The sequence below is a fragment of the Neopsephotus bourkii genome, unplaced genomic scaffold (assembly GCF_033783945.1).
Source record: "Neopsephotus bourkii isolate Nb327-2 ecotype Australia unplaced genomic scaffold, CSIRO-AGI_Nbou_v1 NB_1707, whole genome shotgun sequence".
In the NCBI taxonomy this organism is placed as follows: Eukaryota; Metazoa; Chordata; class Aves; order Psittaciformes; family Psittacidae; genus Neopsephotus; species Neopsephotus bourkii.
Genome location: NW_026902181.1, coordinates 2,262,981 through 2,286,447, shown reverse-complemented (window position 1 = coordinate 2,286,447; position 23,467 = coordinate 2,262,981). Strand labels below are relative to the sequence as shown.

General features: G+C 42.7%; 1 protein-coding gene across 1 annotated transcript in view; it reads left to right on the top strand.

The window, feature by feature from the left end:
• The window catches only part of KCNH5 (potassium voltage-gated channel subfamily H member 5), a 160,264-nt gene extending 141,338 nt beyond the window's left edge, over positions 1–18,926 (top strand). The window contains exon 11 of the mRNA XM_061376495.1: positions 16,413–18,926. Coding sequence (XP_061232479.1) covers positions 16,413–17,360 — 948 coding nt within the window. The 3' untranslated portion in view covers positions 17,361–18,926. The remainder of the gene's footprint in view (positions 1–16,412) is intronic.
• The last annotated feature ends 4,541 nt before the right edge of the window (positions 18,927–23,467 follow it).

Genomic DNA, 23,467 nt, shown 5'->3' with positions numbered 1-23,467 from the left:
GGTTCCTCCCCACTGAAGCACTGGCTGTGTTCATATTAAACACAATTACAGTATATTTCTACAGCCAGCACTTCATACTCACACATTGACAAGTGATAATGCTTAACTGGGAAAATTTTAGCTCTTGCTGGGTGAGATGTTTCTCTTGAAGAATTCCAGGGATACTTGTTAAGATTATTTCACATTGCTTTCTACAGTTACATGAAATAGACCTGTTGGTCTTTTTCCTGTTAAATTGGGATTTCCCAATGGTTTAACTGAGTTATTTCACATCTATTATGTAGTAGGCTGATCCTGTCTTTCAGTCTGTGAATGACTTACCAGAGTTGTTAGTCTTTTCTCAGTCTTGATTTCAACTTAAAAGAATTGCCAGGTCACACCACCAGTGGATTTTGGGCTGGTGTCTCTGAGCTGAGAAGCAAAGATGTGGGTTGCTGAATTGCCCCAGCTCATTCTCCCTTGCAGCATCCCTGTGTCTTCATTTGCAGGGCATCCTATGGGGAAGGTAGGCACAGGAATATGTCCAACCATCATTTGAGCCTGGTTTTCGTCCAAATGATCTGTAGAAAAGGAGTGAGCACTGGCAGCACTTCTCTTAATTTCGTCCAGGTGCGTTCAGTCTTTTCTGATATGGCAATAGATTGTATTTATGGGTCAAGAAGAAAAAGAAGTAACTCTGAGGTGGTTTTGGCACAGTTGGCTAGCTGAAAGAAGAACCATGGCAAAGTGTGAGCTTTGCCCTTGAAAACAACAGAGCCAGATTAGAACAGTTCTCAAATGAACCTAATTAATCCTCCATTTCTGTGGGGGAGCACCACTATGCTACAGCAGGGTCCCTGTGCCTGTCTCTGCCGTGTGGCATAGACAAGCCTTCACCTTCAGCCCTTCAAGCATTTAAAAGTTTGGGTCTTTGACTGGGATCTAGAAGCAAATAGGAAACAAGCACATGACTGCCCAGCCACCAGCCTAAATCTGCTCAACTCAGGAATACTACTATGTTTTTGAATTAGCTTGAATCTGGAGTAGGTGGCTGTCACAATCAGGCTATTTTCCACTATTAGACCTGGTTCAGGTGAGGAATGTCTGACAGTGACAGCACAGCATGTTTTACCGCTCTGTTTTGTAATACAGAAAAACGCAACAAGGTTTGATTTCTTGTCTCTTTGAGGCACAGAGGTTGCCCACTGTCCCTTTCATATCTGTGGTTCACATGTTCTCCCCTTTAAAATTATTTGTTCATTTCTGATTCATCACTTCCAAACACTTGGAAATGCATTGTTTTAATTGAAGTTCCTGTTTTAAAAGCTTTTCAATAAGGTAACAAAACCTTGAAAATGATGAATTGAACAGAGTAGCTGATAGCACATTCCATATAAAAACAAAATTTCTGCAAGCCAGGTAGAATGCCCTCAATGTAAGAAGCAAGACTGATAGCGAAGGGTATTGTCATTTGTTAGATTAGTGGATATAGCTGGAAAAAAATCAACAAGCTTTCAGCAGCAAAACATTTATTCAGGTCTGAAGACTTCAGGTTATATTTCAGTCACTTTATAGTCTGATATAGTAATATGTAAGGAAAAAAAAACACAACATAATGATTCCAATTAATTTAAATTTCCACTTAAAGTGGAGATGAGAGAATAGTTCATTTGGGAACAATTTGCAATTCTTTTGCTGATGTATTACTTTGTAAATGCAGAGTCTCTCTTAAGTGTTTCTTGAGACCATTTGGTCTTCAGGCAGAAACATATAAGAGGCAAAAGCATTGAGAGGAAAACATAAATTCTGCAAATCCTCTGCGCCCATATTCTATGTGGCTTTGTGCTAAGGATATGCAGGAATACTGTATCTGTCACAAGTAGGACTGGCCAGAAGCCAAAAATGAAGATTTTGACTTTTTTTTTTTTTTTTTCCCATTGGAATGAAAACAAGACCACCTGAAAATTTTCACTAAATAGAGATAGTGCTGCCCACCTTCCCTCCCCTGTCTCAACACTACCTGAACAACAGACAAGTTTTCCTGGATTGGATTTAATTTCAGGATTAACTGCAGTTGCGGTTGAACCCTTCCAACTATTTCAAATCCAGAACTATATTTCCCAGACAGGACATTAGTGAAAATAAAGTGCATTATTAATAATTTTATTTTACTTTAATAAATATTTTTATATTTGTGCTTATTCTTTTTTAATATAGTTTTTCCTATTATGGGGGCTCTGGGCTAGGAACCTTTGTTCCATCCTCCTTGCTCATCCACTGAGCAGCACAGTGACCCTGGGCAAGTGATATATGACCTTTCTGTGCCCTGGTTGTAGCATCTGTCAAAAGAGGCAGACACATGAATCCTACCTTCTCCAATATATAGTATCATAGAATCAACTAGGTTGTAAAAGTCCTTTAAGTTCATCAAGCCCAACCATTACCCCAGGACTGCCAAGACCACCAATAAAACATACCACTGAGGGCCCCATCTACAGTTTTTGAACACTTCCAGGGACGATGATTCCATTGCTTTTCCTGGGAAGCCTGTTCCAAGACCTGATCACCTTCTCTGTGAAGAAATTTTTCCTAATATCCAATCTATTGAAGAAAGGTCTCCTTTCCCGTTGGTTTGATTTTCAGCACATAGGGACCACCTGCTCCTGTGCCTTAAGGATTTCATTCTAGAAGAGTGTCCAATCTTCCTGGACCTCTTTGTCCTTCAGTAATGTCTCCAAAGGTATTCTGCAACCAGCATCCTGAACAGGCCAAAGTCAGCTCTTCAGAAGTCTAAGGTGAAGGCTTTGCTGGACTTCTTCCTGACTTCTTCAAAGATTGAAATTTCAGTCATTTCGTGATTGCTTTGCCCAAGACAGGCTCCAACCATCACATCATCCACCAGTCCCTCTCTGTCTGTGAACAGCAAATCTAGCCAGACATCTCCCCTAGTTAGCTCTCTCTCTAGCTGGGTAAGGAAGTTATCTTCTACATACTCCAAGAATCTCCTGGATTGTTTCTTCTCTGCTGTATTGTTCTTCCAGCAGACATCTGGTAGGTTGAAATTCCCCATGAGAGCAAGGGCAAATAATCATGAAACATCTCCCAGTTGTCTGAAGAACACTTCATTTGTAATTTCACCCTGGCTACATGGTCTTGAACAGATTTCTACCAGGATATTTGCTTGGTTGGCCTTCCCCCTGACCTTCACACACAAACATTCAGCCTTCTTACTCACATCATTGAGTTCAGGGTAGTTGATGCACTCCCATACAACACAACCCCACCACCTCTTTTTCCTTGCATATCCCTTCTGAAGAGCCTGTAGCCATCCATTGCCACTCCAACCATGCAAATCATTACACCACATTTCCATGATGGTGATTATGTCATGATTTTCCTGCTGCACAATGGCTTCCAGCTTCTCCTGTTTGTTGCCCATGCTGCAGGCACTGGCATTTAGGCTGCCTTGTGGATCTGGACTCCAACAGCAGCATGTTACCCTGTGGCTCATTTCTAGCAACTCCCTTCCGTCTTTAAACCTAGTTTAAAGCCCTCCCTATAGGCCCTGCTAGCTCTTGGGCTAGAATCCTTTTCCCCCTTTTGGACAGGAGTACCCCATCTGCTGCCAACAGACCTGGTGCCATGTAGACAGACCCATGCTCAAAAATCCAAAATTCTGAGCAGCCACAGAGCCAGAAATTAATTAGTGAGATTTTTCTGATGTAACCATTGTCACTGATTGTGACTGGACAAGAACACAGCTTGGGCTCCCAAACCCTGAAATAGTCACCCCAAGGCCCTGAAGTCCTTCTTGAGTCCCCTTAGTCTTCTTGAAGAGATTTCCTCCTTGCCCACCTGGAAGACTAATAAAGAAAAGGGAAAGAAGAATGACAGATTCTGTTTTGAGTTAAATCAGGCTGAAAAGCAGTTTGAGAAGTCTTTTGGCATTTTTCAACATCCCAGAATGCATCATTTCTGCAGTCTGTCCCAAGTTTAAACTGCCCTGCTGTCATCTGGAGGCTTTGAACTTTCCTTATTTATGCTGAAAAAGCATGTCACTCATAGGAGATACTGCACTGGGCAAAGCGAAGGTTTCGTTCTTTGAGGAGTTTCATTTTTTTAATGATCTGCCATAAAATGCACAGACTGAAACTCATCTGTAACACAGCAAAGCTGGAATCAATTGGCCCTGCTGCTTACTGACATTTCATTAAGCCACTGCCAATAGCAGATATTGATCCAATGACCAATACAAGTTTGCAAGGACCAAGCCTGCATGATCTAGTTGGAAACTGTCCTGCTGAAGGGGCATTGTATTGCAGAAAGCACATCACCCCACAGCTGGGGTACGAGGCAATGGGAAGCTCCCTTCAACTCTTGAGCCCTAGGGTACCTCATGTTGATGTGCTGGCAGGATTGGCAGTGGCAACATAGTCTCAGTGTATCACTTGGTATGTGTCACCAGCTATTTACATCAATGTGGAGTTCTAAAATGGGATGGTTTTGTTGCAGTGGGTGGAGGTCGTCTTTGCTAGGATTCTCCTCCACATACAGACTAGTCAGTTTCACTTCTGTGCCTGCCAAAATCCCCTCAGGGATCGGTGTTTTGACCGGACTTGTTCGACATCTTTGTTGCTGACATGGACAGTGGGATTGAGTGCGCCCTCAGCAAGTTTGCCAATGACACCAAGCTGTGTGGTTCGGTTGATACTCTGGAGGGAAGGAGTGCCATCCAGAGGGACTTTGACATGCTTGTGAGGTGGGATGATGCCAGCCTTATGAAGTTTAACAATGCCAAGTGCAAGGTCCTACACCTGGGTCGGAGCAATCCCAGGCACAGCTACAGGCTGGGCAGAGAAGAGATTCAGAACAGCCGTGTGGAGAAGGACTTGGGGGTGTTGGTTGATGAGAAAATTAACATGAGCCAGCTTCAGTGTGTGCTTGCAGCACAGAAAGCCAACCGTATCCTGGGCTGCATCAAAAGGAGTGTGACCAGCAGGTCAAAGGAGGTGATCCTGCCCCTCTACTCTGCTCTTGTGAGACCTCACTTGGAGTATTGTGTGCAGTTCTGGTGTCCTCAACATAAAAAGGACTTGGATCTGTTGGAACAAGTCCAGAAGAGGGCCACGAGGCTGATCAGGGGGGTGGAGCACCTCCTGTATGAAGACAGGCTGAGAAAGTTGGGGCTGTTCAGCCTGGAGAAGAGAAGGCTCCGTGGAGACCTCATAGCAGCCTTCCAGTATCTGAAGGGGGGCTATAGGGATTCTGGGGAGGGATGCTTCATCAGGGACTGTAGTGATAGACAAGGGGTAATGGGTTAAAACTTAAACAGGGGAAGTTTAGATTGGATATAAGGAAGAATTTCTTTCCTGTAAGGGTGGTGAGGCATTGGAATGGTTTGCCCGAGGAGGCTGTGAATGCTCCATCCCTGTCGGTGTTCAAGGCGAGGTTGGCCAGAGCCTTGGGTGACATGGTTTAGTGTGAGGTGTCCCTGCCCTTTTCAGGGGGTTTGGAACTTGATGATCTTAAGGTCCTTTCCAACCCTGACTATTCAATGATTCTGTGATTCTATTCAGTGAAAGATCTTGGGTCTATTGAGCTTGGGTCTTTGGCCTTCTTCAGGGCTTCTCTTTTCCAGGGTCTGGAAATCTACCATGGTCTCTGTTGGTACCTCAGCTTCCCTTCTTGCAAGACCTCTGTGCTATACAGAGCAAGAAGCATTTGTAAGATCAAGGAAAGAAAGTCCAGTGAGAGTGTTAGATATCTGCTCTCCTCTCTGCCTTAGTGCCAGGCAAAGAAGTATGAGAAATCTGACAGCCCTTTGCTCCCTCTAATAACCTCATCTGTAAGGAAGAAAAGGCAAAGGGTAGATGAATACATGAAGATCTTCATCAGGAGTACATCTGCAAGAAGGTGAGGTTGGAAGAAGAAGGCAGTAAGCAGGAGGAACCTTTTCTTTTGCTCACCTACCAAATAACCAACCCAGACTAGACTGGTTTACATGGGAGAGCTGTTACGGAATAAAGGAGTGTGTGAGTTTAAATCCCAAAGTGGACAAACAACCAGTGAGAGGGAAAATTGGTCCCAATGAGACACTACTCTGTAATAGTTAGGCTACAACAGTTCCCATTGCTCTCTGCTCAGTTTCCCATTGCTTAGCCATCTCTGTATTGTGTACAGAAAACAAATTAGGCCTTGATTCAAGAAAGTATTTCAGCTCCTGGGTCCAATTTAGTCTTTGTATTGAGTCTAGTGTAGGATTTAGGGTCCTGAAGAGGATTTTGTTTCCATCAACCCTAAAGCTAGGTTTCATTGCCCCCAGTCATGATGGAAGCCACATGAAAGGGATTGTATCTCTTTGGATCATGGTCACAGTTCAGTCTCTCCTGAGGCCACACAGATTGATACTCTTCTCTGCAATGGACTGGCCCTAAACTTGGCCAACAAGCAATAGACCCTGGTTGAAAAATACCTTGAATTCATAAATGAAGTAGCCTTTCTGGTTTATTGTTTGAAATAATTTTGTATGTGGCAAGTGTGTTTTGCTGTCTTTGATAGTATTGGAGAAATACTATACTGAATCTGGCCATTCTGCATGGTAAGACATATAGTAAAGCATCTGCTATTTTGTTAAAGCAAAATAAAATCATGAAGTCAAAGCAGCAACAGAAGTGATAAGTTTCAATTCCAGAATCTTGTTTAAAAACCATGGCAAATCTCCCCACTTCCAAAGATGCACAGTGTCCTCTTTCAGCATCCCTTTCCAAGAAGGAATACAGAAATACAGAGCCCAACAGGCATCTAACAGCTAAGCTGGGGCAGCAGCAGAAAATCCATAAATTGTTTGCCCCTGAGGTACAAAAAGAAGGAGGCATCTGTAAGTACTGGATGTATGGGCAGGAGGCGCTCAGGTGTGTACAACTGGAAGAGTAAGAGCTCCTGAGTCAGGAGACTGAGCTGCTTTCAAAACTTGCTCTTGTATTTGGTGTAAATGTGTGCAATTGTGCAAATAGAATAAGAGGCTTTGGCATTTCTTTGAGAAACCTGGCTCCTTAGCTCTGCACATGGTTAGTTGAACATGTAATCACAACGTTTGAGTAATCAGTGCCTATCACTCAAGCTGAGATGTTTGACTGTTCCTTTCCTGAAAGGTAGGTGTCAATGCTACCCTTAATTCAGGTTTGACTGATGTATTAGAGCATCAGGAAAGGACTTTGTGTAGCATTTTACATCCCTTGTGCATTGCCCTAGAGGTGCAGCAGTGCCTTAGGCCTTTAATCTTGAGTTGAAATCCTGAGAACACCTATGTGTATTTTCTTTACGGATGCTTTTTTAATAAACTTTCTTGGTTTTGGCAACAGGACAAACCAGTGACCTCTATCAGCCATGGATCCTAGTCCCTTGGTTGTGAATAGTTAACAACGATAGAGAGATTTCCTATTAATTGGAGAAATTATGGCAGTGTTATTATCCTGTCTTACACAGAGAGAGATGGAGACATAAAGACACAGTGTGATTTGCACTTGGCCAAAGGTTAGGCCAGCAGAATAATTTATCCTCCTGAATCCTAGCCTGGTGCTGTGTTGGACCATAATGCTCTTGGGATGTGACAAATGTGACTTGGATCTCTGCCTGCTTCCCTTCTCTTTCTTCTTCAGACATGTTTTAAACTAAACCAGAATGCTTTCAGATCCATACCAAGTATGAAGTAGATGGGGCAAACTTTCAACCACTCTCTTCTTTATGTGCATGCTTGTTTGCAAATGCAGATCAGCCTAATTGACTGTCAGCATGCACAGATGTCTCCCTGCAAGAGTAGTCGAGTGCTGTGCAGATTGATTGCAAACACAAATGGAACCAGATTAAAATTTGACCTACAGTAACCAATATCTAAAACACAGAGCAAGCATAAGAAGGTGGTGGAAGTTCTGGGCTCTCTGAAATCAGTTATTGATTGTTGTTGGGTTCTTCTGAAGGGTCTCTACCTCCCTACATGCCCCCCTTTTTTCTTTAGATGAGCAATTTGGGGAACACAGATCTTTAAGTAATGATGAAAGGATTAACTCCCTTCTTGCAAATAAAATGACATTAAATCTCCCTTAAAAGGGCTTTTTCAACATCATGAACTTAATTCTCCTTTCCTTGAAATGACTTTGTTACTTGGACTGGAAATCTTCACATCGCTTGCGAGTCAATTCTAATTGCTTAGGAGGAAACTACATGAATACAGTTTCTCCAAAGCAAAATTAAAATGTGCTTGGTAGCAAGCTTTTGCTTTTGCATGCTACTGTGTCTGTGAAGTCAGGATCAATGGAAATTTGCAGTAAGGCTGTTATTTACTGTTTCTTTCAACCAGTCAGCAGACTAACCTACAAAAATCTTCTTTTTCTCCACAATCCAGCATGAAAGACTGTTTAGTGAAACATTCTTATCCCAGAGATGAACTAATTGCTCAGCAGTCAGTCATTTTCACTGCACAGCCAAGGACAGCAATTCCTTTCTCACACACAGATGGAGCAATGGTTTAACAGAAAATGGTTCCTGGGACAGGAAGATTAAAGAGAATTTACTGGAGAGCAATTAAAGCATTTGTTAGAACAATTTGTTTTTGAGGCTAAATTTGACATCAAAGGAAGTCTATCTGAGGAGTGTACAGAGCAGAATAACAATAGTCATAGTTTCAGGTCATCTATTGTGCTTTCTTAGTTCAGATTAATAAAGTGAGCTAAAAGGATGTGGAGATTTACAAGAGTATAAATGCAGTTTGCATTTGGAAAGAGGCACCTTGGCTTCAGTCTTTTTGTGCTTTCAGTTCCTTTCTATTTCTGCAGGTTTCTTGTCACTGTCATATTGGGTAGAGGGTTTCTGACCATGCTTCTCGGTTACAGTGTCTCCTGTCAGTGCAGGACACTGCGATCGGAGGCTGCTGTCAGGCATGAGCTTTACCGAAAAGCTGTTAACAAAAGCTGGGTTAGAACCAGTGCTCCTTGCTGGCCCTTTGTGGGTGTTTGTTGGTCTTGCTGGCTTGGTCTTCCCATCCTAGCTGTCTGCTCCTACCTCCTTGCCATGCCCTGACCTAGGAGGAGGCATTACTTCCAACTCTCCCTTGGGGTTAAGGGCTGGAATTGCATCTTGTGAGGGATGTTGCCATCACCCTTTTTGGTTTGGAAGGGCAGTAAACCTGAAATGAAACAGGTTTTCAAGTCAGGGAACCAAGTCCAGACACAGTGAGTCCACCCACAGTGTGTGGTAGTAGCTTCTTATATCCATCCATCCCAAAGGAATGTTTTCATTAACACGAGCTGTTTGGGTTTCTGTAGCTCACCATGATACTAACAGGCTGGACTTTCAGATGAAAGACAAACACAGATGCCATGGCCCTTCACTGAGCTGTATTTCACAGCTCTTCTAGCCCAGGCGCCATGGATTCAGTTTTGCTTAATTGCACACAGAAAGGCTTATGTGAGGTAATTTCTTCATTTATCAATTTCTATCCAGTCTTCCAATAGTTTATAATTTTAAATGTGAGCACATTCATGTAAGTAAAATGGAAGATTTGTTAAAGTCTTCATTATTTAAAAAATAGCTGCAAAAAAAAGATTTAAAAACATTTTAACATCAAGTATTAATAGTGAATCACGTTCTCTGTGACCTGCCTAGAATTAAAAAACACTTTGGCTTTGGAGCAAGGCTGTTTATCAAAGATTAAACATGAGAAATCAGGCTTGACTGGTCTAGTTTTCAGAATATCAAAAAAGAGGGTCCCAGATATGCCCTGTTTTGACAGCTGAAGGCTCCTAGAGAGGACTAGTCCTCAAGGACTGAGGGATGAAGTACCCTAGACTTACCTGAGCACATCAAAGCAATGGCCTAGGAAGGGTTTGCTGGTGATGACAGTCCTTAGTAATGAACAGTGCTAGCAGTGAGTTAGATCTGAGTGGGATCTTTTTTCAGTATCTGAGATTGGGTTGAGATTTGCAGTGCAAAAGGATGGTTGTACAGGAGCAGCCAAAGCCATCCCAGGTGGGCTCCAATTTCCTAGGAGCTATGGGGAGACCAGCTCAGTTCCCCACCAGCTGCTGGAGGCTTTTCCCCAGAATCATGGAGGGAACAGGGTGGGCTTTGCCTTTCCTGTTAGTGGTTGATCTGGTTGCTTTGGGCAGGCAAAAATGTCTGTTTTTTCACAAGCTCTCATTTGGACCCACCAGCCTGTCCTGGTCTTCTGTGCAGTTGTCATTCTGTCCTCCCTCTGCAGCTTTTAAAATAACAGTGTTTATCTGGAAAGACTGGCTGGTCTCTGAGGCTGGGTGGGAAGTGCATCCCAGCTGGGAACTGGCAATACCCCAGCATGTTGTGGGGGAATAAAAATAGCATAAGTGGAAGGGTGTATTACACACACGTACATACATGGAGAAAAGCTTTATAGGGAGGCTTCATACACTATCTACACCAAACCATGGCATTTGCACTGCTGTAGTCAGGGGTTTGGATGCTTCTTACCCGCCATCATGTGGAGGATGTCTGCATCCAAGCAACATGTGCAAAGCTCCCTGTGTAGACATAGGAGAAAAACAGGCATTTCAGGATACAGCTTGTCTAACTTGTTTTAACATCTAGCTGCAGGTGAAATGACTCACACCCTCCAAGTGCCTTTACCTCTCTTGACTGTGCAGGTGTCCTGGAGGATTAATTTAGATGCAGACACAGGCTTCACAGGTGAATTCTCTTCTGGGTGTCTGTGCTCTCAAAATTGGATGTATTTTTTAGATTGTTCTTGAAAGCAGGAAAATAGCACACCTGTCTGAGCACTGCATGGGTTGGGGTATCCTGTGTCTAAATCCTGGATCTGACACAAATTCACCTCCCTCATTAGCATAAGAAAACCGGCAATTACTTTTCTATAATGCACTCTGAGAGGTGACAATTAATAGTATTTTTTGCAAATGTTTTTACAAAAGTTTGTTCTATATTGTACAGCCCGAGCATGCATTAAGTTTTCTGTTATTTTCAGTTGTATTTGTTGGGGGATCTTTAGCACTGTTTCGGAACAGAATGAGGTATATGTGATTGAATTATTTGTCTGATATTGTTTATATCATCAGAACCTTTAAATTCCATTTGCTAGCTTTAGCTAAGCTTGTGGGAAGGATTTGCCTTGAATCATTTCAGGCCAAGAAGGCAACTGAAGACAGCTGTCATATTTCCAAAAAAGGACCTATATAGAAGGACCTATATATTAAGGTGCCTTCTAGGATGTTCCTGTATTAAATGGGAACAAAAATACAGGGATCTGGGCAAACACTGCATTGAGAGTAACCAGAAGGGAGATGGAGCTTCTACTAAGACATTAATACAGGCAAGATAGTTACCCCTGAAACAAATTTTTGAGAGGTGATCACCACCACATCTGCCTATCCTGTGCAGTGAGCGTGATCTGTTGGTTACTGACTGTGGCCCCAATCCAGCCTTATGAGAGGGCTCCTCCTTGTGCTCTACATAGATGTCTGTAGCTGTTGGGACTAAAATGCTGTGTTTGCTTTCTGTTCCAGGTTTTGGTGCTGCAGAAACACCCAATGAGCTGAGCCAGGCTAGTTCTGCCAGGACAGGCCAGTTCTGCAGGGCTCCATCATCCCCAGACCATCAGCCACATCTGTAGGATGCCACAACTTGGGCACCCAAAGTTTATTAGTCACAGTGAAAATCTTTACGTTGATGGCCTTGTGTGGCTTTCCCTCTCTCTCAGTGCACACCTGCTCTGTTAATCACCATGACAACTCTGTGCCCTTTCAGTGCACGTTTTGTTATTCATTTCTGTGAATGTCTGTGGTGAGGGACAGGCATGTATTGAACACCATTAACAGCATGGGTTGTTCTAGGAAATGCGACAGGATGATCTCTAATCAAATATTTGCCACTTCTATGAACTTACTGTAATTCTTCAAGACTTCTGCCAGTCCTTTAATCCATTAACATGCATTCCTAGGAGTCTCTTATTAAAAGAACTTTGTGAAGGGAGTAAGGTCATGGAGGGATGATTTTCAGATACTGATGCAAAAAAAAGAGAACAGACAAGGGATGCATTTCAAAGTGTCTGGAAAGGCCACAGCTTTGCTGACTACTTCAGTAGGAGATGGGAGAACTTCTGTGTCTCTCAGCCTTCAGCTGGCTCCCTGACCTCTCGTTGCTGCTGCCCTCATCTGCACTTGGCTTTGGGTTCACTTATACAAGCTCACAGAAGCTGCTACAGCAGTAACGTACTCATTGTCTGTACTTTTGGTAAGGTCCCTCTTTGGAAGTAGTGGTGGGCTGAATTCACACTTATGGCAAGTTACTTCAGGGTACAGAGGGGAGGGAAAAGAAGTTGGGGTTAAGATCAAATGGAGAATCTCAAGTTGCTGCTGTCTCCTCTGTGCCTGCCTTGTAGAAAACCCAAATACTTCCATTCCCAGGGCTGGCCATCAGTTAACTTCCGCTTAACCTTCACCAGCTCAATAATTACCACCACCTGCATTCTTTTTCCTTCCCAAAATAAATGAATTAAAAGCAAAAAAAACCCAGAAATCTGGTCTCATGAGACAGGATTTATGTCACATGAGGTAGTCTTTCACAATCCCATCTGTAAAGGAAATCACAGAATCTCCATCACATTAATGAATTTAGCACTTGCCATGAGACCGGGGCATGGCTCTTTACCCCTTAAGATGTACTTTACATACAGTTAATTCATTTTCTTCTGATTAACTCCTTTGGAGTTTTCTATTCCTGGGACATACATTTGGACAGGCCTATGTGTAACCTTTCTGAAAAGGGTCAGGGACAACTGAAATAGCTCATCCAAAATAAACTACTCCTAATTTGCTGAGGAATGTTAGATTGCATGAGGTGTATTTCTGTTCTTATTTATAGAGAAAAAATAGCCAGTAATAGTTATGAGAGATTAATAGAATTAAGTCTCCATGTAAACACATTTAATCCTACTCTGGTTTAGGTTAAACCACTGTGAAAGTGGCTTAAATCCAACTAGATGAAAAAAATCCTAATATGGAAAAATTTGGTAATGAAAAACAACTATTACTGCTACAATTCACATCTTTTTTTTTTTTTCTTTTTCTCTCTCCCCCCCCCCAAGTTCTTTATCTATATTCTCTTGGTTGACGTGGGTGTCCTGAAGAGGGGACAGTGTTCTGAAGAGGGGACAGTCTCCATGGGGTGACACAGGGGTGAAATGGTTTCTTTGTGGTGACAGAGTAGTTGAGTGGGTGAATGAGGACCAAGACCCCAGTCTCCAAAGTTCTGTAATCTCACAGTGTCAGCTGGGATATGAGGGTCTGCTTGGTTATGCATTTCAGACTGAAAACCAAGATATATACAGCTATGAACATGTTCATATTACATGAGAAAGCCAGGGGGAGCATAGGCACAGACCTGTGCATCAGCCCACCTTTGCTCCCTTGGAAATACAGCTCCACCTTGTAGATCAGTCCTGAATTCTTGACACCCAGCTAAGCCCTGGATTTCTGAGTCCCTGGGCATTTTCCGTGCTGATTCAGAGTGTAGCAAGCTTGCTTCTTCAAAGGAGCTGCCCACAGTCATTCTAGGATGTAGCACTTTCTGACCCAAGCAGAAAAAAAGGAAAAGACAGATTGAAGAGCTCTGCCAGGCTTCTGCCTGCATCCTGCAAGAGACTGAAGGAATACCTTCTCCTTTGGAGGTGGCAGGAGGACTTTGGGAGTGTGTCTTCTCCACTCCATGGTTACGAAGAGGGGAGAAATCCTGTGACTGAGAGGTTCCTGTGGCCTTGGCCTCACCCGGCTGGAGCAGATTTGCACTGTAGATCTGGTGCCATTTGTCACCTCGACTGCCTGTCCCTGCAGCAGGGACATGTTCAGCCTTCCCCAGAGCATTTGCACCATGCTAAGGCATGGCAGCACTTGAGTTCAGACCCCTGTGCCACTAGGCTTTGCTCATCTGAGTCACATCTGGCCAAGTGGTGCTGGGGCAAAAAACCTACAGTGATTTCCAGGCTTTCAGAAGAGCCCACTCCAGAAGTATGAGGCACAGGCAGTGTCAAATTAGTGAAGTCCTGGCTTTTCTTCTACAGAAGGCAGCAGCAGCTGTGATGGGTAATTATATTCCATGCAGAGAGATAACCTTTGGCTGGAGGTGTTTTGAACTGGGAGGAGAAAAGGGAGAAAAGAAAGAACAAGAATAGGGTGGGGGCAAAGAGAGGGAGGTAGGGGTAGTTTTTGATGAAGTGCAAGTTTTTGGAGAGGAATCAAAAACTGGTGCTATTTTGGTTTGGGTGGTGGGTTTTTGTTTTGGGGTGTGTTTTTTTTGTCAGTCTGGTCTTTATAAACAGCTGGCAGGACAAGAAGATCTCCAAGTCCCTTTCCAACCACACATTCTGTGCTGCACTGGTCACAGGAGCGCTGCAAGTCCCTGCCAGACTGCGGGCAGCTGCCAGCCTTGCAGTATCCCCAGCTGCCTCTCCCCACCACTCACCAGGCACAAGCTGGATGTGGAGAGGAGGGTGCTCAAGCTGTGAAACAGGGTCATGACCAGAGAGCAGGGAAACATGGGGTCAAGGATGTTTCTCTCACCCCAGACATTTTCAGGGACCTAGTCATTCTGGCCTGGCACGACACGGGGCAGAGCAGCACAATCGAACAGGGAGAGCAGCAGAGGAACCAGCCACCTTCTCTGAGACACAGCTTTGAGACACATCAGTGTACCTGGTTGCTTTTGGTTTTGCATCATCTGCCAGAGGTACCACAGTGCCCTCCAGGGAAACAAAGGCACAGACCAAACAACACAACTCACTTTCCAAATCGTCATTTAGACAGCTTGACTTCAATTAAATGCAATTACTTAATTTTGCATCAAGGGCAACTTCTCTTGCATTTATTTGCTGTCCCCAGTGGCTTGTCTGAGGGAGAGAATAGCTCCATGAGGGTAGGTGCTAATGAAGGGGAGCTTCCAAATGAGTGTATGCGTTGCTGCATCTAGGTCAAAGGAGTCAGATGAAAGTATCTTCCATGTTTCTGTCTCATTGGTTTGGGTGTTGTTTTTTTAATCTGGGCTTCTAACAAACACGCTAAATTTCCAAATTATTATAAGCAGCTGCATCTATAAGCAGTACACAAGGATATATTTACTGCATTTGAAAGCTCTAATGAAGCTTTGAAGTCCAGGTCATCCCAGATTCATGCAGAGAAGGAGCTGTAGCTGTCATGGCACTCCTTTGGTAACTTCTGAAGATCTGAGAGTTGAAAGCAATTACTTCTTTGCAAATATGGACAGGTGTGAGAGGCCTTTTTATAAGAAGTAAATAGATACTGAAATATGGATATTCAAGTGGATACTTCAGAACCTACAGCTGGCAGTCACAGTTTTGTTTGTGTATTGCAGAGGCTTTCTTACCAACACTGTCCCTACACAGACCATATTTGCATTTGCATGTGCTACTTTTCATTTTAGTTTCCTCACAGACACCAAGAGTTTCCCTATCCTGCCTCAGTCTCACATGGATAAACAATAACAAAACAGAGCAAAAAATCATGTAAGTAATGTGCATAAAATTGTCAGAAAAGTTTTTATTCTCTGGACCTTTCTACAGCTTGAGGCTCACATTCCTTTTTCTACAGAGGCCCGAGAGATGATGCAAGGTGAAATAACAGCAGTATTAAATGGCATAGTGTCACAAAACAGTGGTTATTGCTGGGTTTTGAAATCACACATCCTTGCTATGGTTCTTCTTCATGGTGCTTCCAGTACACCCACACATATTAGCCATATAAACACTCCAGGAAATGCTTGTGTTGCTATATGAAGCCACTCAACATGGCACGTGGGGAACCTAATTGCAATCTCCAGCCAATCCTAGAAAACTAGTGATAAGCAAAGCTAAAAAGCATTGAGCACATTTGAATTTTCCAGTCTCTGGAAGGGTATGTATGTCGATTAAACTCACAGCTGTGTAGTTTCCACTGAATTGCTGTTTCCTTTTGATCTGTACTAAAGATAGTGATAGAGCAGGTATGAATGAGTAATGGGTAGGTAGGTATCACATTATTTAGGTTTTTGCTTGTTTGCTTTCTTCTCTTTATTCAGTTTCTTTCCTTCTCTTGGTGTCAGAATATTTTTAGTTCTTCAAGGCTCTATCTTCTGCATCAAAAATAAAGGTGAAACCTACTTTTAATCTACACTTTTAAGAAAGTATGTGTGTATATATATGTATATGTAACCTATCTATGCAGTGGCATATATCTGAGGTTATTATGTCTTGATCAGCCTCATTTGAATTCACTGCAAGAACTGAAGATAGAAAGGAAGGAGAAATGACTCTTATCTCAGTACTGTTTCCCTATGTCACAATGTTTTCCCTATGTGATGTCCTTTGAGTACTGACTCTGTTATGGATTTATCCCCCATAGATCATCTTCCGGAAGATCAGTGATGTCAAGAAAGAAGAAGAGGAGCGCCTGCGGCAGAAGAATGAGGTGACACTGAGCATCCCTGTGGATCACCCTGTGCGGAAACTCTTCCAGAAATTCAAACAGCAAAAGGAAATGCGTAATCAAGGCTCAACCCACATCGACCCTGAAAGGAACCAACTTCAGGTGGAGAGCCGGAGTGTGCAGAATGGGGCCTCCATCACAGGCACCAATGTGGTTACTGTGTCTCAGATCACCCCCATTCAGACATCCCTGGCTTATGTGAAAACCAGTGAGGCCGTGAAGCAGAACAACAGGGATGCAATGGAGCTCAAGCCAAATGGAAACGGAGACCAAAAATGTCTCAAAGTAAACAGTCCCATGCGGATGAAAAATGGGAATGGAAAAGGGTGGCTTCGACTGAAGAACACAATGGGGACCCATGAGGAGAAGAAGGAGGACTGGAACAATGTCACGAAGGCTGAGTCCATGGGGTTGCTGTCTGAGGACCCCAAGTCCACTGACTCAGAGAACGGTGTAAATAAAAACCCACTGAGGAAAACAGACTCTTGTGACAGTGGAATAACAAAAAGTGACCTTCGCTTGGATAAAGCTGGTGAGACTCGCAGCCCCCTGGAGCACAGCCCCATCCAGGCTGATGCTAGGTATCCTTTCTACCCTATTCCTGAGCAGGCCTTACAAACCACATTGCAGGAAGTCAAGCATGAACTCAAAGAAGATATCCAGCTGCTAAGCAGTAGGATGGCTGCCCTTGAGAAGCAGGTGGCAGAGATTTTAAAAATATTGTCTGAAAAGAACGTACCCCAGATCTCTTCCCCCACGTCTCATTTATCACCCCAGCACCCCCTCCAGATACCCCGTCAGGATATTTTTAGTGTTTCAAGGCCTGCCTCACCTGAATCAGAAAAAGATGAAATCCACTTTTAGCATATACCTATGTGTATATATGTATACAGTATATATGCAGAGGTGTATATATACCTTTATACATATATATGTGTATGTGTATACAGTAAATATATATACATATATATTTTCACTTGCATCCAGTATGACTTGAACACACCAAGGATTTTGATATGTAAATATTGCATGTCCAGCTGGATTCTGGCCTGCCAAAGAAACAATTATTAACATAGATATTGCTTGTATAATATGCAGTTGACTGCATGCACACTTTACATTTATTTATAATCTCTATTATGTAATAAAAGAATGACTTTTGTGTAACAAAGGCAATGTACTATTTAAAGAATCAGGGTCTAACCTGCCAATATTGCCATGACAGTTTTGATCTCAGGCTGGGTGAATTGAGCTTTTATTTCCTCACTGTACTTTCTGCCGAGTTAAACAGTAGATTAACATGATGTGGAGGAACTCCAATTAGTTCAGACTCCAATTAGTATTGTTTTCTGTATCATTCCATTGCAATATACTGTATAGTTGGTGATAAATTCCCCTACTCCTCCTAAAAGGGAGGGCTTAGCTCAGTGGCCAACGAAGGTCACCATGGCTGGTGCTGGGGGGATCATTGGAATTTATTTGTGTGGGTATTGTGCATGCACAGCCTTTTATTTCAAGTATCTGCCTGCTCTTTAAACATCGTAAGTAAGAAATAATAATAGTGATTTATGTAACAAAATGAAACTAACACAAACTCTCTGAGCTGCGCTCCCTGAGTGTTTGGAGGTAACTTTCTTGGAAGCCTCCTTTTACTCATGCCAGTTTTACTAAACTGTTAGAGTAAAATGATGCAGATTTTCTTTGCAGCACTCAGCGATGGTGTCCGGTTCTGTCAGTATCTTCATTAGGATGTCCCATTTCTGTAGGGTTGAGCTTGCTGTCCCGCTGTCATTCCACCCCCCCCCCATTGGCCCTGCAGAAAGATTTTGCACAAGATCTGAGCAAGGGACAGAACAAATTTAGTTCAGCTCCTCAGCAGCTGTGTGGGCAGGTTTGAAAGTCTGAAGTTGGAAGGCTGCTATTAATCCCCCTCCACTCTCTTCCCTGAGGACGTTTGTCAGTCTACAAACTGCCTTTGAGGACAAGAGGAAGTAACTGGTCAAGATGAAATTTGCTTTAGTCCAAGGCACCGGCGTGAGAATGTTTGGATGGGGGAGTGCTGGGTGTGTTGGGAGATGAAGTCCTCCCTAGGGTGCTGCCCACTGCTCTTGCTTGAACTTGTGGAAGGTTTCAGTGCATGGGGGTGGGGGGAAGCACTTCAAGAGCAGGCCTGCAGTACCCACATAGCCAGTTGTCACACGTACTAAGTCCCTTAGGTCTGTCCTCTTAGCTGGCTCTGATCAGCATCTCCCAGTCTTGAACTATGCTCAGACCCTATCTCCACCTCCTAGGCTGGAACGTTGTCCTCTATGCAGCTCTGCTGGTTTCACAGGGCTGCAGCAGGGCAGGCTCTTGCACTGGATCCTGTTTGTTCTCCTGTTTGGAGTTAACATTTTGGACTCTGACTGGGTCTGCCTCTGAGTGTGGTGGGGTTTTGAATCCAGATACATGTGATGTACAGCAGAAATGGCCATCACAGCTTTGGATGTGTTAACTTGTACAGCTTGAGGCCAGCCCAGCAGAGTGCAATGGCTCCTTAAAAGAAGGATTTCCCCTCCACGCTTAAATAGCCTCTTGTATCATGATCCCATGTTTTCAAAAGTGCCTGGACTGAAACATATATGTACCAGAAAGTATCGCTATCAATCAGGTAAAATAAAAGACATGCTTAGAATCAGTAGGCATCCTGACCAGACACCAATACCAGATCCATTACTTAACATTAGGAAACTAAACTAAACTAAATTGTTTCCTGAAAAAAAAAAAAAAAAACAGCAAACCCCCAAGCCCACCAAAGCAACAAACAAAACAAACCATGATTTGCAGTAGTGTCAATTAGGAACCTACATCTTCGGGTGAGCATACCTTCTGCTGTGAAATCCAAATCGCTAAACCTCCAAAAGTTCGTAAGAAAGCTGAAGAAGTCGTTGCTTCTGTTGTGTCAATTCATGGAGGCTTTTGGGGAGATGATGGTCTTTCTCATTTGCTGTTTCTTTCTGTCCTGTTTCTGCCCCTTCTTCAATTCTTTTCTTTAGGAAATTATAACAAAAAAAAAAAAAAGAAAAGGAAGAATAAAAGGCCACCAAAACGGACAACTCTTCCCAAGTCTCATGGTTAGGCTGCCTGCTCTTTATAGTTTTCCACAGTTGCACTTGCCATTGTCAAAACTTTCAACTGTATTTTGCAGTGTGCTTTTCTGTCACAAGTGTGGATCTGGAACTGCAACCATGCTTTGGTCTGCAAGGACAAACTGTGCTAGCAAAACAGCAGGACCTTCAAGGTCCTGCTTCAAATCCTACCCTGGGACTCTGACAGAATCAGAGGTTTATAGGGTTAGGGAGATACAGGGTTGCTGCCGGCTGCTGGAGTATATACTGACATTGTGGGTACAAATTTAAGTGCCAAGATTTGAAGATTTGAATGTTTTTGCCTGACTTGGATTGCTGGTTAAGACAGGCACACAGCATCTGCCCAGAGCTGCCCAGTGAATAGCTGAATCACACAGGCTGTCTTGGGGGTCAGATTTTGGTAAAGTTCCTTGAATGCATGAATCTACTGCAATGTGATGCTGTAAAAGAGCCAGCAGGGTAATGGGGGTGACTTTGTTAGAAAGCTTTAGCCTTAATGGCATTCCTCTGCCTTTGTGAAGGACTTCTTTTCTTTCTCTGTAACTGATATTAATTCTAGATAGAACTGCATGGCATGCAAACAGATCTCTATTTAGGTTTATCTTGCAAGTCAGGTGTAACTTTGTGCCACCTTATGATGAGAGAACATGTAGCAAGATTAATCTGACCTTGAAAATTATTTGAGCCTGGAATGTCTGTTACAGTTCAAGTGAAACTGGTTAAAATGTGTAGCTCCTAAAAGCTATAAATAGTGTAAAATACCAAGTTCATGAAACTAATATGGTGTTTCCAGCTCCACTTCTAATGCTGCTTTGACTCTGATATTCCAGTATTGTATATTGCAAAATCAGTCGAATGAGCTTGTACCTTGCACGAGGCAGTAGCATGATGGGTGTCTTGGAAACGTGATATATGCAGCCTACAGAAGAGCCCTGTGTTTTGGGGTGCAGCCAGAGGCCAAATTTGTGGGATTGACTGGTGGCTATTGCTCTGGAAATCTGACTTCCATAATTCTGAAGCATTTTGCCTCCAAAATTTCATGATTGAACCATTACATATTGTTTCATGGAGTTGTTACCAGGGCACTGGTTCAGCTTGCCCACACCCTTCCGGTTGTACATGTCGAGTGTGCTGCCAACTGGGGCATTCCTTTTCTCTTAAAGAAATGAGTCAGAGTCTTGTTCAGGCTTGACTGAAAGCAACCACCTACAGTCATTAAGTGCAATAAGGACACTAATGTGTCTCTTCCACTTAGGCCAGTGATCAAGCAGCTATATACCACATGGAGGGAGCTCTTGGCTGCATGCTTTCCTTTCCTCTAAGAGCTCTATACCTGTACGGGTTTTCATGCCACATGCTGGTAACAGCATTCTTAGCACTTACCTTGTGCTTTGTGTGTTCAAAGCATTTTACCTGCACATAAGTGGATTTTATCTTTCTAGACTTTGGAATAGAAATAAAATGTGTACAGAAAAGTAAACACTTTCCAAAACAAACGTACTAGAATACCTTTCATAGCATTTTTTTGTGTGATGTTACATATATGAGATAGAGCAACACTTCAGGATAATACCTGCAAAAAAAAATTAATTGTAGTGAAGATTCAGTTCTTCTGAATTTGTATTTGTAAACCTCTTTTTTCCCCCCCTCTTTCTGTCTTTGCTAGGGGACAGGGGTTAGAGCAGAGCTGACTCTGGAAGTGACAAATTTAAGCTTTGCCCATTTTTCTTTTCCCTGTTCTGCAGAAGTAGCACAACTATAGGGACTCAATGCGGCTGGCACAAAAGTTTGGGATCATTGCTAGATTCAAATTCAGTCTTCATTTACCACGACATGGGAAGCAACACAGGTGTGAACTGAAGGTTGAATCTGGTAATCATGTCGGAAGCAAAAGTGTATTTTGGAATCTAAGACAACTTTCGAGAACTGGCAGCTGCAGAAATAACATTGTACTATTTGCAAGCCATGAGCAGTCACTCTGGAAGTGACCAAGACAGTTATACAGATGTCATCATTTGCATGGGTCAGAAAACAGATATTGTATTTCATTAAATAGCTTGGAGGCTTTGGGGGGGGTGGGGGGGTGGAATCCTGAACTGAAAGATAAAAGAAAAAGCCAAAGGTTTAATAGGGAATTTGGGACTGAGGAAGTAGGAGAATATATTATAATGAGTTGACACTTTTTTACTTGGATTTTGAACATTTAGAAAAACCAGACCTATCTTTTTGTACGTCAGAGTTGAACAGATTATGTATTAAAATAATTTTTTTTCCTAAGTGAGGTGGCATCAAAGTGATACCTGTTTGTCGTTTTTTTCTTTTTTTTTTTAAGTGTTCAAATACTGTTTTCCTGCAGACAAGGGATTTAATAGGTTTTGCTACTGTTGTTTATAAAAAGTTGTATTTAAAGGCTTTTTTTTTCCCCTTTTTTTTGTACAAGAAGCTCTTCTGATAAGACATATCTTTAGGTCTATATGATCTATAATGCTCTATAGTATTGCTGCTAACATGCTTGTTAGAGAAGTTATGAGAAGCAGGATTCTTTTGGGGCAAGGCATCTCTCTATGGTAGCCTGAGCTCTGTGACTCTCCCATCCTGAGACAGGAGAGCAGTGCTTTCCCATGGAGGCAACAGGGAGGAAAAGCTTGATCTAGCTAGGTTTTTACCCTTAGGACTAGTTTTATAACTTTCCCTTTATATTTTTGGTACAAACAAATAACATGATCTCTATATGTTTTGATGGTTTTAATGTTATAGTGCATTTCAAAATGAAATACATTCTTAAAGTGCTGAGGAAGCTAAAATAAAGAATTCTTGCACAAAAGCAGCAAATTTTCTCACTGATATAAAGAATATTGTGCAAAGATCAGCCTTTTGGTATCTAACAAACAACAAACAAAATAAAATCATCCTTACCAAGGGTGCATTTAGTCATAGAGAAAATTGACCTTGTATTGCACAGTGGGACAAGAAAGCACACATTGTTTTTGAATACTTAAATGATAGAAGCATTCAGAAAGGGCTTGACCAAGCCACAGTAAATAAATTATATTAATTTATGTTATGTTATGCTAATCAGCCTCCTGATGCAGGGCAGGTGGAAACAGGCATCTGGGACAGTATTCTCAGAAACCATATTATGCATTTATCCATAAAGCAGAGCAGTGCTTTTCTTCATTATTTTCTGCTTGGAGATACAAACTTGCTTGGCCCACAGTCTGAGACTATTGGTGTTCACCAACTCTGTATCTGGCTGTCTGCCATGAATACATCAATTAGGCTTAATTAAAAGCCCTATAAAATGGATTTTTTATTAGGTTGGGCTCAGTGCTCCCCACTGACCAAGTGACATGACTGTATGTTATCTGGTCCAGAGCAGATTCAGTCCAGACCAAGCAATAGCGGACTATATTTCTGCCTGCCTGCCTGCCAAGAATATATAGACACACCATATGCATATACACCTACCCATTTGGAATGGGGGCTCAGATGTGGCCCATTTAATTAAGACAGGTGATCTGGACAGGTAGGATAAATTGTTCTGCAGAAGTGCCAGTCTCTCATCATTTGTTATAATGACTTAAGATTAGCCGCTTGATCTGTAGACTGCTAGAGGGTAAATGAAGTGAATCCAACCCATAACTCAAGCTCCCAGCTGGACCTTGTTTGTGTAAAAAGATGCCTCTAAAAGGGACCACTTACCACCTTTCCAGCACAGAAGCACTTTTACATAGGTGTGGCTAGCAGTACAGGAAGCACTGAGATGTCTCAGCATGCAACCAAAACCAAAGTGTTCAGCCTCTAAACTGCTAATGAGGGCTCCGTAAAGGCATTCAGATGCTC